Raw genomic sequence first — 14,807 nt, 5'->3', positions numbered from 1 at the left:
TCACCTAGCTAGACTCTAGAGTTATGCCGAGAACTGGGGATCTTCGTAATTCTAGACTTTTAGAACTTATTATAACCTCTTTCGAGCATGAATCTGCAATCGCAAATAAACAAACCATTACTCAACAAACATGGAAATTGGTACATTCATTACTCTTTACGCGCGCAACACGCAACCGCACCAGACGATTAATAAGCTGGACCCAGCAACATGACGACATATATGGGACAACACAGCGCATCTGGAAGCTACGCCAATGAGACTTGCACAGCTTAGCAGCCAAGCAGTTCATCGAGTCTCCAGGATGAAACTGTCGGCATAACCGGCGATCGTGAGGGGGATCTATACCAGCGGAGACGGGATCCTCTTGCCCCATCTCTTCCATGGCAACATGGCACCATTTCCCAGTGTGATATGTCTACTGCCGCTGTTGCCCTCGACGTAAATCCGTGCACATTCGGCAGCATCGTCGCGCCATCGAAGGGCCGCAAACGGGTTGGACTGGTCGATTAGATCGTAGTAGCGGATCCCCCCATTCAACAATTCCCACTGATATGCTCCTCCCAGACAGCCTCAGCAGATCAAAGAAAGCAGACCAATCAAGGCCGGGCGCGTCAAGCAATGATCTGCTGGATGGATGTTGGATAGGGACGGACGATAGGCTGCCAGATCCGGGTTTGGGTAGCAAACCGGGGGGCAACGACCACATCGCGGCCAATGTGTCGAGGCTAATCGTGAAGCGAATCGGGAATCGCAACCCCCCTCCAGACTCCACAGTGCCAGTTCACCGCTGCTTGCCTCGTTCGGGACAGCCGCGCACCTTTTTGGCCGACATGACCACGAGCAAAAGCTTGCTTTACCTGACTCTTTTTCGTGTTTATCATGGTTCATACACAGAGGAGGGTGGGAACTATGATAGATACCCTGTCATAAAGATGGAGCCTATATCCTCTCTTCCACTCCTCCCTCTTTGTGTTCGGGAAACCGTTTGGCTGGGAGAAAGTGTTGTTTGCGACCGACATGTTTTCCTTCGAGTCTCGGCTGTAAAGAGACGGGACAAGAGGCGAAGGGAAGTTTGTCAACAATGTGGCAATGCAATGAATCGGAACCGGCCCAGTGGTTGAGGCCCGATATCGAGAATGTATGGGTATGTATTATTCAAAAGAAACCCCCCCTCCGCACGCAGCCAAAGAGGCAACTTGCTATTTACTATTACCCCGCGCCCAGCATCAATATGTTCTCTATTCTGACTTATACCAGACGGTGTTGGCATTCTTTGCTCCCAGCGCTCTGGCGGTGGTAGCGCTACTTATTCAGTATCTGCTCTTACACGAGCCGCTCGCCGGATCGGTCCCACGAGATGTCAACCCAGTCGATGTCGTTGTATTACGATGGGTACGGAGCGGTCTTCAATACCTTGGCTTTGGCGTCCATAGCTTGGATCATACCGGCCAGGAAGACGGGGTTCGCTCAGCCTTTGACCAGGTAAAAACAACTCTACCAAGAAGAACCATGAATACCACGATCCCAACATCTAACTATTTTTTTCAGTTTATGCTGGGTCTGGGTGATATACATGCTGGTTTTGGTGTGGCCATTATCGGGCATGCGTTTGCTTCGCTGCCTCGAGGCTTGACTGCCTACGACTGGTGGCTCACCATTGGCTTTGGCTGGGCCGCCGTCATTACCAACATTGCAGTCTTGTGCTCGCTGCGAGACTACTTCCGCCAAAACGCCGTGAAGCGAGCCTGGAGGCTATGCTTGGTGTTTGTCATGGTGGCCACGCTGGCCGTCTGCATGGTGCCGGTCGGTCGTATCCGACATGCCATGCACGTATCTGGACAATACAATGGACATGACATTCTGGCGGCCAATGTGCTGTGCTTCTTTCCTGGGCGCGGCCACGGTGTCGCTGCCAAGCAGCCCAGTCGGCTTGTGCTCAGCTGGGGACTGATTGTCGGGTTTCTGATCGTGGTCGTGGCGCTGTCGGCCACTGTCATGGTCCTGGAGCACCCAGAAGGTGTACTGAAGAGGTGGTGTAGACGCTACTGGGAAGAGCTGGAAGAATCGTCGTTGGAAGACCCGGCCCTCTGCGCCCGCTGCGAGCATCGCTTTGTCTTGCTTGTTGTGCGCCCCTTTATTGCGTTTTGGCTAATGGTGCGAGCTCACCTTGACGTCTTGGGCTCTGCACTGACCGAGGTACGTCGTCTTTGTTTTTCTTCTCTCCTTCTTGAATTGTACCATATGCAAGTTGAGGACAAGAAGCAGCTGACATATATTTAGATTGTCTGTTCCGTGGCGCTATGTACTTGGGTGTCTCTACGCTTCTACGAGCTGCTGCAGTTACATCCATTACACATCACGGACCGACTAACGCTGGTTCATTACATTGCATTCGCGACGCTTTTAGCCACGTGTAAGCCATTAGTGGAACATGCGTGCATGTCATGGCGGAGCACACCACGTCGAGATTCGAGCAGAAGATGGCCATGGTCTCGGAATAGCGAGTCGTCCAGTCCCTCGGATGACAGTGAGACTGGAGCAGCAAGTCCAACCATTAACGCCAGGCTCAACACTGGCAAGTCTGTCATGTTTAACACTTCTGCTCCCAACAACGCAGCAGCATCAGTCCAAGGTGACGCGACGATGCCAAGGCGCAGAGCGATGCCCAGACTGCCCATGCATTTCAAATTCTACCTTGATACTGCTTGGTACGTGGCGGCTCTGCCCATTGCCGCCATGTCGTGCCTGATCCAACTCGTTCTCATGCTCGTGCTGTCCACGATGGGAGGAATGACGGGCGTCGACGTAATCTTCAAGCTCATGCCCTGGTTCGTCGTGTTTGCTCCTGTCCAAGTATTCTTCTACATTATTGCAGCCATGATTGCCGAGGAGAGGGGGTCAAGCACACAGAGCCGACAGCTGACATTTGGGCTCCTAAGTCTCGGCTTCGTGACCGTTTCGACACTGTCCGTGATGGATACCATTTATGGCCTGGGCGGCTGGCCAATGTCCTACCTGGGACTGGGCGCGCTGGGTCTGATGGTCGTGGCACACGTGCTCTACGGATGCGTCTCCAAGCCGGGCCGTCTCGTAAAGGGCAAGGGCGTCAACACGGGCACCACGGACGAGGAGTCGGCACTTCTGGGCAACAACCGGAACCAGCCCAAGATTCCGGTACGGCGGCCGAAACAGCTACTGCCGTCGCGGAGGTTGAGCAAGCAAGGTATGAAAACTTACGGTACAATGATGAAACCGGGAAATTGATGTTGCTCTTTTTATTTGTCATGAGGATGAACTGTATGTGATATAGACTATACGAGATTACGATATATATATGGGAATGGCTTAGCGATGGGAATGATTTACTAGGTTAGGTAGTTATTAGAATGAGTATAGGATAACCATTTGCTTTGTTTAAACACATTTCGCCTTGCTTCCTCGGACCGACTCGCTTGTTGCTCTTCTTTCCCCCCTCATCTTGTTCATTTGCTGCCTTTCGAGCCACATGATACTGCAAAATAACGGATTACTTTTGGTTTATATTATGCTACTCAAAGTATATAATATAGTCTTGATGAATCAGGTTGAAATCAGTATACTACAAGAGCCGTTCATAAATGACATATTGCGTATAGTTGAATTGATGCTAAGTGCTTAGCGCAGCCCCGTTGATATACGCTATACTCCGTACTTGGTACCCACTAGCTTTTTATTACAGTGGGTGGCAGCTCGCCTCCCCCCTCGCCTCGCCTCGTAATAATTCAGGGGGTGGACAAAGGGATTGATTCCTTCTAAATTCTAGCGGATTTGGCCCCTGAAGGATCGGTACGTACCTCCCTCCATCAGCTGACGATAGCGCCGCTTATCGACAGCTTACAACAACGCATACCTTTGGATACTACCAACATACATTCTTTTTTGGGAGTGAACACGAGCATTTTCAATTCCACCCAGCTGGCCTAACCAATCTTCTTGAAAGAGGATAGAAGCAGCTTTGAGCAAAGATTTTGAGCAGAGAGCTCATCCAAATACCCCTTTTCCCACGAGGCCGGACCGCCACAAAATGCCGACGAGGTAAACACAATGGCCAAGGCCAGGACACCGGGCGCTCTTCGCAGAGAGCAGGGCAGCCAGAATACCAACACCAGCAGCAATAATGCTTTAATATCACAAAACGAAGAGGAGCAGGGACTCCTCTCCTTCTCAACCGACCACGACGGCGACGAGGCCGGCCATGAACAGGACGACCTGCTCGTCCAGCACGCGGCGGGCGAGCCGCATTCGGCGCTTGCGAAAAGCAATGGCAACGGCACGCCGCGGACCCCAAGGACGCCGAATCGAGTACGATTTGATCTGACGCCGACCAACATACCACCCCCGGCCAATGGACACGGCGGGCGCCGACGCAGCGAAGAGGAAGGAGACGGCGGCCGCGGCGACGACGACATGGAGCTGGGCGAGCACGACCCCCTCGATGATGGCGGGAGCTTCTACAGCCCGGCTAGCGGGCGCGACACGTCCCGGCTGCCGCTGCTGACGGACATTGAGGCGCCCTCGGTGACGGTCGCCAATAGCTGGGGCACCGAGGACGACGTACACTCGTGGCACGCGGCCGAGCAGTCGCGGCCCAAGTCGGGCATGCGCTCGGCCTTTATGAACATGGCCAACAGCATCATTGGGGCGGGCATCATTGGGCAGCCGTACGCTTTCCGGAACGCGGGACTCCTCGCGGGCATCGTGCTGCTCGTCGGCCTGACCATCGTCGTCGACTGGACCATTCGCCTGATTGTCGTCAACAGCAAGCTGAGCGGCGCCAACAGCTTCCAGGGCACCGTCGAGCACTGCTTTGGCCGCTCCGGCCTCATTGCCATCTCCATTGCCCAGTGGGCTTTTGCCTTTGGCGGCATGGTGGCTTTCGGTGTCGTCGTGGGCGACAGCATACCCCACGTGCTCGAGGCCGTCTTCCCTGGCCTCCGTACCTGGCCGGTGCTGGGCCTGCTCGCGGATCGAAGGGTTGTCATAGCTGTTTTTATCATGGGGGTCAGCTATCCCCTAACGTTATATAGAGATATCGCAAAGGTAAGTGGTGATGATGACTTGGTCCGATGAAAAATGACTCCAGAGAGCTAACAGGGTGTTGTAGTTGGCGAAAGCGAGCACATTCGCCTTGATCAGCATGTTGATCATCTTGGTTACAGTCGTCGTGCAAGGAGCACTCGTGCCGTCAGAGGACAGAGGTTCATTCAGCACGCCTCTTTTGACAGTCAATGGTGGCATATTCCAGGCCATTGGTGTCATATCATTTGGTTCGTCTTGAAAGCTCCCCTGTCAAAGAAGACATGAATAGTTGCCATTGAACAGAAAACTGACTTTTATACAGCATTTGTCTGTCACCACAACTCACTTCTCATTTATGGATCCCTAAAGACTCCTACGATTGACCGCTTTGCTCGTGTGACGCACTACAGCGCTGGCGTATCAATGGCAGCGTGTATGCTCGTCGCACTGGTGGGCTTTCTCACTTTTGGCGACAAGACGCAGGGCAACGTGCTCAACAACTTTGCTTCCGACAACTCCATGGTCAACATTGCCCGCCTCTGCTTTGGTCTCAACATGTTGACGACGCTGCCCCTCGAGGCTTTCGTGTGCCGCGAGGTCATGCTCAACTACTGGTTCCCCGGCGAGCCCTTCAACATGAACCTGCACCTTATTTTCAGTTCCGCGCTCGTGGTCAGCGCCATGACCATTAGTCTTATTACCTGCGACCTGGGTGTCGTCTTTGAGCTCGTCGGCGCCACGAGTGCTTGTGCTCTTGCGTATATCCTACCACCGCTCTGCTACATCAAGCTGAGCAGTCGAAGCTGGAAGACGTACGTTGCGTGGGTGGTGGTAGTTTTTGGATGCGTGGTCATGGCAATCAGTCTTTTCCAAGCCGTGGGCAAGATGATAACTGGTAAGTGACATGATTCTAGCTCCATCAGGTCACATTGGCCTTTTGTACATGGTATATTGTTGCTAACTTTGCTGGCCCAGGCGGCGGAGATCCCGTCAAGTGCATGTAAAGTACTGTACTCGAGTGTAGCACTTTTTGTATCACTATAACCATGTTACATTTTTGCATAGAGTTCTTACCTCTGATGAGCTGCAAGGGGCAGCTTCAGATCAAAAAGGCCATACAAGCATAGCATAGAAGGCGAAAAATTCAAATGGAGTTCTACTGTATTGGCATATTTCGGGCGTCTTGAGCTCACTGAATGTACACAGCTAGGTAGGCAAAGGTGTTCTTCAGACTTGGCAAGAATCTCTGGTTTCCGAAACCGAGCCCAGGTTGATCATTGTCATGCATATCGTTTTCGGCTTTTCTGCCTGGCTGATCAACCTATCCATTGATTATCTTGGGAACCGTGACGACGCCCGACGGCCTAAAAGTCAGCCTGACAAGCCGACGCCCCGTACAAGTGTACAAAATGTGCGTATCGTAATTGATGGGTTGGACCGGATGATGCCGTGGGAAACCAAATCAGCTACGTAGATACCCGGGTTGCCTTATTTCACCAAGCACCCAGTTGGCCCCAAATCCGCAGATTCCCCATGTGAGCGAGCATGTGAGGAAAAAGGGTCTCTGTCTCTTCCTCTTCTTTGAGAGGGTGCGGGGGGTTCCGCCTTTTCTTCCTGTCTCTGCCTGGAACTCGGGCGCGGCGTGGGCCAGTAAAGATGCATTAGTATGTTGTTTTGGTCAGCACCCGACTCCAACCAGAGGGGGGGTTTCGACTCTAGACGAACCTGCTGACCCCTTTGCGGGCGCTATAATGTATGTACATTATCAGCAATCAATCCCCCTCCCCCCCAATCATCGTCATTCGCTCGAATTGGGGGGCGGCCGGCGGGATCCTTTTTTCTTGAGACCTATCTACCACCAATTGTCTTGACCATTTTCTTTTGGTCCTCTCTCATAAGTGACATGGTCAGACAGAGAGTATGGATATGTGGGTGGGCTTGGTTCATGTACCTAAGTAGGTCGTATTCCAAGTGGGATAAGTGTACCCAAGTATTTTTTTAAAAGTGGATTTCCATGACCGCCGCATGCGCATTCGTCTTGTTTGTCTCTGTCTCTGTGTGCTGTGCGTGTGGTGTCTTGTATTTGTTCAAACACATGATAGTGGTTTCGCTATACCCCGCTTATGGGGGCCACATTGTAAGTATATATAATAAGATGGGGGGTTTCGCACCTCTTTTTTTCTCCCACCCCTGCTGAGACTTGCATCTCTGTTTCTCTGTTCACAACGTTGCGTCCAAAAGATCCAAATATAATCAACAAATTGTAAGTTTCCATGGTTGTGTGCTATCCTCGTATCTCGCTTGGGGATCAAAGGTTCCTTGCTTCATGGGCATGATGAGCTTTCCTTTCTCTTTGGAGAGAGTCTCATTTCACGCCCATTCACTGGGTTGCTCAAAACCGAAAAGAGACTCTACAGAGTCGGCCTCTGCGCGATACCTCGCTCCGTTTCTTCTTCTTCTTCTCCACTTGATGAATCGAGAAGTGAACAAGTGCTGTTGATACCATGTTTATCTGACTGTAGATATAGCTAGGTCACCCGACTTTTGAAACCACAACCAACTTTCAAAATGCACAACAGCGCCTGCCCCAAGTGCGGAGCCAGCTTCAGTATGTCTCTTACTTCCTTACCTATCTGGTCTTTTTTTGGACAAACGAGGACACATTTTCCTCTCGAAAACATGATTCATATTCCATGAGCGCTCCTTTTTGCGCCTGTCCTACCAAACCCCTCTTCCTTCTTCCGGATTTCACTGTCCACTAACTCCGAGTGCTCCTATAGGCGGTTCCACCAAGTCCTGCAGCTCCTGCGGTGCCGTAAGTAGCCACCTCCTTTGTTTCCCATTTGAAGAGTTACTTTGGAGCATCACGCAATGTTTCCCCCAGTCAAGCCGTGGTGGGCCTTTCTTTGGGGATGAGTTTGACTCTAGGACATGCATTGCTGTGTTTCCCTGGTCATGATTTTCTTCTTCTTTGGGATTAATCATGCTTGATTCATTATTCAAAAATCCTCTACGGCCTTGTCTGCTTGAGTAAGTCCAACATGCTAATCAGGAATTCATCGTCAACAGTCTTGCCCCCAGTAAGAGACACGACAGTCAATCATGTCTCAATAATGAAGCACCAGTCCTACGGAGCTTCCCGAATGAGTTGCAAATTTCAAAGGCATATCGAGCATTGGCGAGGAGTTTCTTGTTGAGTTGGTGTGATCGTTGGTGATTGGGAGTGAGAAGGCGTTGAGAGCAGGAAAGGGAGAGGGTGTGTGGTTTGCATTTTCTTCTGGCATGGTGGGCGGCGTATCAGCAAGGAACAGGAAATCGATGAAATGGTCCTGCGTCTATAGGGGACAAACCACTCGTTTCTCAAAGTCTTTCATTCATCCCTGTCCCCTTCTTGCGTGTTCATTCTGGTGACGGATGGTATGTGGTTGTTGAGGACTACCCACTACACGTCTTTGATATGACTCATGTGCAAGTCTCTGTAGGACTTGATCTCCCTGTATCGCCTCATTAGTCTGCCAATACAATCGTTCTCAGTAGTCCTTGAAATCTTATAGCAAGTCCTGTTTTCTGAAGACGTGTGCCACCATGTGCTGTTGTATAGATTGTATAAGTGGTGGCCTATATGCTCGTGTGATGTCGTGTCGAGCATGACTGACCACCGGAAGATTATTATGACGGGCTATACCTAGGCAAGGACTTACTGGTCCTTATTACGCCTCCTTGCATGGCACAACCCCAGAACATCAATCTAGGCATTCGCAATTACGTAGGAGAGGCTGCTAATAATTGCTATTCGCGTACTGCGCTGTGTAGACCTGATATGTAGTGCAAACATGGCAAACGAGGTAACAATCAGAATACACAACTGGAGCATGTCATTTTCATCCGTGAATCAATAACAATGTTCACCACACCATGTGAGTCTAGATAAAAGGAAAAAGAAGGGCAAACAAGACCATTGAAATCAAACTCAGAACATGAATGATTAGCAGGAAAAGGAGAAAGATTTATGATATAGCCGTATTCTCAAGGATTTGCCATGGCTCGCCAGTCTTGACACACAAATACGGATTGCAAAACAATAGACGGACCCCAATTCACCACCAAAAGATGACACCCACCCCCCCTTTCCCTGCGACTGCAGACGGCTAAGCGCCTGTGAGACAGGAAAAAATAAAAAAAACAACCGCCACTCTCTACCTTGCTTCGTCCCCTTTCCAGTGATAGTAATAGCAGAAGTAGTAGTAGCAGCAGTGGCTGTAGGACCAGGGGCAGTCACCACATACTGACCCTCCGTGTTTACCAAGTATCCGGGCTGGTCCACCACCCCCTCGACGTTATTAGAAAAGAGGAGCAGTGACAATGAGAACATCCTTCTGTCCAAAGCAGCACGCCGGCAGCAAGCAGATATCCGGTAGACGAATCAAACTCCGGCCTTGACCAATGATGCACAACGCCCCAGCTCCCCATTGGTGATACCGTCATGCCATCGTAGAGACACCGTTATCATCCGAGAATCGAAGCACGCAAGAGCCCGATGGTGAACTGGGAAAGATGACGATATATTACAAGGGTACGCCGACGATGTGGGTGGTATGAAAATTGCATGGTTGACCGTTTATAGGATCATGCACTTGCCCTTGTGGCCCTTCTTGGAGCTGCGGGACAGAAGAGCAGCGCGCGTAGCGTGCTCAAACACCTCCCGGACACCCTCGTTGGTCTTGGCCGAGCACTCAAGGTACTTGTAGGCGCCAATCTTCTTGCGGACCTCCTCACCCTACACACAGATTGGAAAAGACCTGGTTAGCACTAGACGCAAATGACGGGGGATAGATCTCGAGATGGCGAGTGCATGGCTTACCTCCTCGGGAGAAACGGGCTTCTGGCTGGTCTTGCGAAGCTCCTCGATGGTCTTGTTGTCGTGTCGCAGATCCTTCTTGCAACCAACCAAGATGATGGGGAGACCCTGGCAGAAGTGCAGAACCTCGGAGATCCACTATATTTGGCACGTGTCAGTATGAAGAGGCTTATCATCTTCGGCGTTATCGGTAAACTGACCTTCTCCTGAACGTTGTCAAGCGAGTCGGGCGAGTCAACGGCGAAGCAGATGAGAATGACGTGGGAGTCGGGGTATGAGAGAGGTCGGAGACGGTCGTAATCCTCTTGACCAGCCGTATCCCAAAGAGCTAGCTCGACGTGCTTGCCATCGACCTCAACGTCGGCGACGTAGTTCTCGAAGACGGTGGGGACGTAGACCTGTGAGGATGTATTGTTAATTTGGCGTGCTTATGCAAGGCGCGCGAAAGAATGGAATTGAATTTCAAAATGACGGGGGTCGCCGGTGAGACGGGGCGGCGGCGATGGTGGATTTTGTGAAAGGCGTCGCGGTAAATAGAGCAGATAGAGTTGATGGCCGTGGTGAGTTTGTGCCTCTGTTGCAGTATGAGGCGGGCGTTGAGGGCTTGGCAGGCCAGATAAACAGGTAGGATCGGGAGGACGTAGGCGGCAGGCAGGCAGACAGGCAGGCATTCAGGGTTGAGCTTCGTTATCTTACCTCGGGGAAGGTGCCCTTAGAGAAGACACTATTGGAGAGAGTCAGTAGAGCGGTCGAGAGGGAAGACGGATAAACGTTGCGTTGCAAGAAGAGATCGCGAGACGACGTACATCAACAAACAAGTTTTACCGCAGGCACCGTCACCGACGATGACCAACTTTCGGCGGATCTCAGCCATTGTGGATGTGTTGTGCGATTAAGGGGAGAGAAGGAACAGAAGCTCGAGGCTGCAAGATACTAATCAATTAGATTAGTATTCAAAAAAGAGAACAAGTCGACGGGGCTTCGTAAAAGAGGTATGTACCGTCGGGATCGCGAGTGATAATAAGACTCCTCTGTGTCGCTGATGGAAACGAGAGAAGTAGAGATGGTTTGGTTGTTGTCGTTGAGATGGGGAGAAAGATGGGAGAAAGTGTGAAGAGAAGAAAGGTTCCAGGGCGATGCTGCAATTGACGACAAGGAGAGGAGCAAATGTCGGGTCAGGCCAGGCAAGGAAGCAGAGCAGGTAGGTCAGTGCTTTTTGGGCTGGGCTGGCTGCAGGCAGCGTGGATGGACTGGGAATTGAATGGGGACTTGGGACTGGGTTGGCTACCTTAGGTTGGACCGGGGGGGTTCAAGTCGTCGTTTGGGTGGGAGGGATCAAATCAGATTTGGGGGGAAAAACGGACTGGGAACTGACAAGACTGGGAGGGAGGGTCTTTGGTCAGGCACTCGCAGCTCTTAAAAAAAAAATTAGTTGGCCAGGAATCTACCAGGACAGCCAGGTTACGAGCAGAGACACAGCACCCGTAATAGGCCAACGCACTCAAAATGTAGCGTCCTACTGCCCCCTACACTACCAAAGTTTGAATGTACCAACATTGTTGACCTACACGGTATTTTCGAATGAGCCTGCTGGCTTGCATTGCCCCAGGATTGAGGCTGGCATAGTTTCCCTATTCTTTTCCCGGGGGAGGGTTCACTTTCTCTCTATTTCCTTGCATCATTTGGTGTGTTCTTTTTTCTTCTTCTTCTTAATCGCATATGAACACTTATCTTGCGTCAGAGGTGTACAAACCCGAAAAACAGACGGCGCTGTTGTTGTTTTTGTTGTCATGGGGGACGACGACTAAACTGAAAACAGGACGCCGACCAACACAAACGAGCGTCCTATTGATTGATTGACTGCCTTGAAAAGTTCCCCGTTTACTGCATCTGGTTGGCGAGGTACATGCCTCAACCAAGTAGTTAGGTCTGGTCGTAGGTACCTCTAATTCGTCTAACCTATCTTGAACTACGAATTACCTACACTTACTGGATTCATCATATCAACAAACGAACCGACCTTGTTTTCCATGTTGTCTGTCTGGCCCTGAAATAGCACAATTGTTGCGTCAAACTTCTAAGCAATGTAGTCACTTTACTATTCCTATCACTCTTGACCAATTTCTTGTCTGTCATACATCCTTCTTTCTCTTTATCAGAACAGCCCATACATGATAGCTAGTCTAGCGGCCCATAAAATGTGACAATCGGTCTCATGGTCCTGATCAGTCACAACGCCAGTCCTACAAACGTGGTTCCCAGAACTAGTACCCAGCTACCATAATTAGGTACGCACGCATCAACTAACGTCCTACCACCAGTTGGCGATCAGTAAAGACACCCCGTCATTCAATTGCCCGAGGCCGTAAACAGGCCGCCCAAAACAGTCATTTCCCCCTTCGCAAGGAGCAGCAGCAGCAGCAGCTACCTGCTGGCACTGCCCGCGTCTGAATTGCCCTATCCTGTCCTGCCCTGTCACCTACTGGCACTCCTACTCAACTGAACACAGTGCCTTGTCCCGTTGTCACCAACCATTGACAAACATAGGCGTTGCCAATCCCTTGGTACTGCCAATGATCCACTGCAAGACACGCGTCTTACGGGTGGTTTCATCCACTAATGAATCTAAATTGACATTTCCTGACCCTTTACTACCGTTGGGATTTTTATTTTTCGGAACAAAGCACATCTCAAAAGTTGCCGGTTTTCCTGTCTCTGGTCCGAGACAAAGGGGGCGGCCTCCACGCAAGTCAAGCTTTCTTTGCCAAAGCCGCCCACAGGTCTGGCCTCCTGGCCTGTGTTGCCGAGTGCCTGACTTAAACTACCACGTACGGTATGATCTTCTCATCCCTGGTCGCACTCTGTCATGTACAACTTTCTTTGTGGTTGCTGGCTACAGAGTACATTTATACCTTTTCACACTCGTGCCATGTATGCTTCATTATGCTTACAGCTTTCTTTCGGTGATGCATACGGAGCATCCCGCGTTGTCACCTACGTGTGTGATACACATGCAAGTGCAAGCAAGCTTGACCCCATCATATATGCCAATACTACCACCTATCTGGCCGTTGCATAGGAGCATAGACATGTCTGCCTACACACACCCAATCGATACCCGCATCCGAGGCCGTTTGGCGGATCTCTTCTCCATTCTTCCCGGACGCGTCTTCTGGCATCTACGACTAGAAGACAACCACCAAGACCCTCGCTGCATATCTGATCCACCTGTAACGGAAATCAGCCGGTCATAATCACCCATCCGGAGATAGTTGGATATGTACCTACATATATGACATGTCTCTAGGTGGATCAGAAACACCTTATTTACGGCACAAACAAAGAGCAGAGAAGGACCCTCCTCTTTGGTTGGTTCGTCAAAGTCACCTGAGGCTTCAACCTTGGAGGCGCGCTGACATAAAAGATATGAACTATTAACTACTATGTAGATGGGTACAAGTGCATCAATGTTGGGGAAGGGGGGGTGGAGGGTGCAGAAGAATCGATCCTCCCTCTCAGCACAGCACAGCAAGCACCTTGAGCACTGCCCGGGAGCTGCTGCTGAGTCTCTCGCCGAGCCCCGATTGCCCAGGGTCGGCTACACGAGCCTCACGCTGATCGCGGCATTCTCCAGCCAAGCCAGCTACGCGATGGTGGCACAGCTGTTCTAGTGCTGGAGTACTGGCTTGACCAGAGTGTTGGAGAGGAGTTGAAAAAACACACAACGTCGGGTCACCCGTCATTTCTCATTGCTCGCACGTCTTGTCTCTTGGCTCTTTCTTGACCATGGTCTGCTCCTACTGTATTTACGACGGCCCCACGTCTAATAACATCAGGTCCGGTTGTGGAGGCTGAGCTAGGCGCTTGAGCCACTTGTCAACGTATCTAGTGTAGATGGACGGTATGACGGTCGTCAACCAGTGACAGTTTCTGCAGCCCTATTCATTCTTTGACGTTGAATTGACGCGTGGTTTCTTGACGAGCGAAGGAGGGAACCATTTCATTTTCTTCCCCCATTCGATGTCTCTTTGCCTCGGTTTCGCTCTTTAGTCGGCGTATTACACCTACTAAAGGGCTTCAAACGGGCGGAAGCCAAGCCTCTGAAACCGATCTATAATCAAGCTAGCACCCCCGACCTTTAAATGACGACCATCTACATTAGCTAACGGGGGGTCCTTGAAATGATCGTCAAGTCTCAACTGCTTCTACGGACTGGGAACTTCCTGGAATGCCTCAAGAACAAAGAGACTGAGCAGTGCTCAATGAACTACGAGCGGCGTTTTCAGATCTCAGATTTCAGACATGAATTCGCTTGCCAGCTACTAGACGGAACCGTGCCTTCTATCTACAATAAGTCAAATATTCAACATGTCTGCAAGTGAATATGATTACATTCTAAATCATTCCACCTGTCAACCCTAGCCGATATAATTCAATTATCCGACGACCTGAGTCTTGGTACTGCTCTCTGCCTTGCGTCAGAAGATCTTATTGATTAGCCATGAGCAGGTACTGAAGTGTCACAAACATTTCGCACTCTTCCAACCTGTACTTTCGGAATACAGGGAATTCAGCATAACTGCAGGGCAAAAGTCACATGAATGGAGGTCTCTAAAATTTTCCAACAACAAATCTTGAAAATGTAGTCAATTAGCCGTGCGATTGATTTCATATTTGTATGATAGATTCAAATACCATACTTGGTGTTTAATGTATGCAATAATGCCAATGAATTCAATCAATGCTGCTCAGTACTCAATAGCATTGAATCTCCCCCATTGGAGCAACCAGAAAATAGTGGGACCAAATACTGCAAACAACCAATGGCGGTAGCAAGATTATCCGATAGAGCGCCTAATCAGGTCAGGTTCCGGGCCCCTGCGCATCT

General features: G+C 50.5%; 3 protein-coding genes across 3 annotated transcripts; 2 read left to right on the top strand and 1 right to left on the bottom strand.

The window, feature by feature from the left end:
* Positions 1-1,084: 1,084 nt before the first annotated feature.
* On the top strand, positions 1,085-3,267 carry PFICI_11331 (uncharacterized protein; the record flags this gene model as incomplete). Its single annotated transcript, XM_007839912.1, has 4 exons — positions 1,085-1,147; positions 1,261-1,485; positions 1,552-2,199; positions 2,284-3,267. The coding sequence occupies 4 exons, from the start codon at positions 1,085-1,087 to the stop codon at positions 3,265-3,267; spliced, it is 1,920 nt and encodes a 639-aa protein (XP_007838103.1).
* Positions 3,268-4,086: 819 nt separating this feature from the next.
* Positions 4,087-6,065, top strand: PFICI_11330 (uncharacterized protein; the record flags this gene model as incomplete). Its single annotated transcript, XM_007839911.1, has 4 exons — positions 4,087-5,082; positions 5,147-5,309; positions 5,384-5,956; positions 6,037-6,065. The coding sequence occupies 4 exons, from the start codon at positions 4,087-4,089 to the stop codon at positions 6,063-6,065; spliced, it is 1,761 nt and encodes a 586-aa protein (XP_007838102.1).
* A 3,614-nt stretch (positions 6,066-9,679) lies between these two features.
* Positions 9,680-10,793, bottom strand: PFICI_11329 (GTP-binding protein rhoA; the record flags this gene model as incomplete). The annotated part of the gene is made up of 5 exons (XM_007839910.1): positions 9,680-9,838; positions 9,923-10,057; positions 10,120-10,317; positions 10,616-10,643; positions 10,726-10,793. 5 exons carry the CDS (start codon positions 10,791-10,793, stop codon positions 9,680-9,682), a joined length of 588 nt encoding a protein of 195 aa, XP_007838101.1.
* Positions 10,794-14,807: the final 4,014 nt, after the last annotated feature.

This window comes from Pestalotiopsis fici (assembly GCF_000516985.1).
Source record: "Pestalotiopsis fici W106-1 unplaced genomic scaffold PFICI_Scf_8, whole genome shotgun sequence".
Lineage (NCBI taxonomy): Eukaryota > Fungi > Ascomycota > Sordariomycetes > Amphisphaeriales > Sporocadaceae > Pestalotiopsis > Pestalotiopsis fici.
Note: the sequence above shows the minus strand (reverse complement) of the source record. Positions and strands in the feature narration are given on the sequence as shown.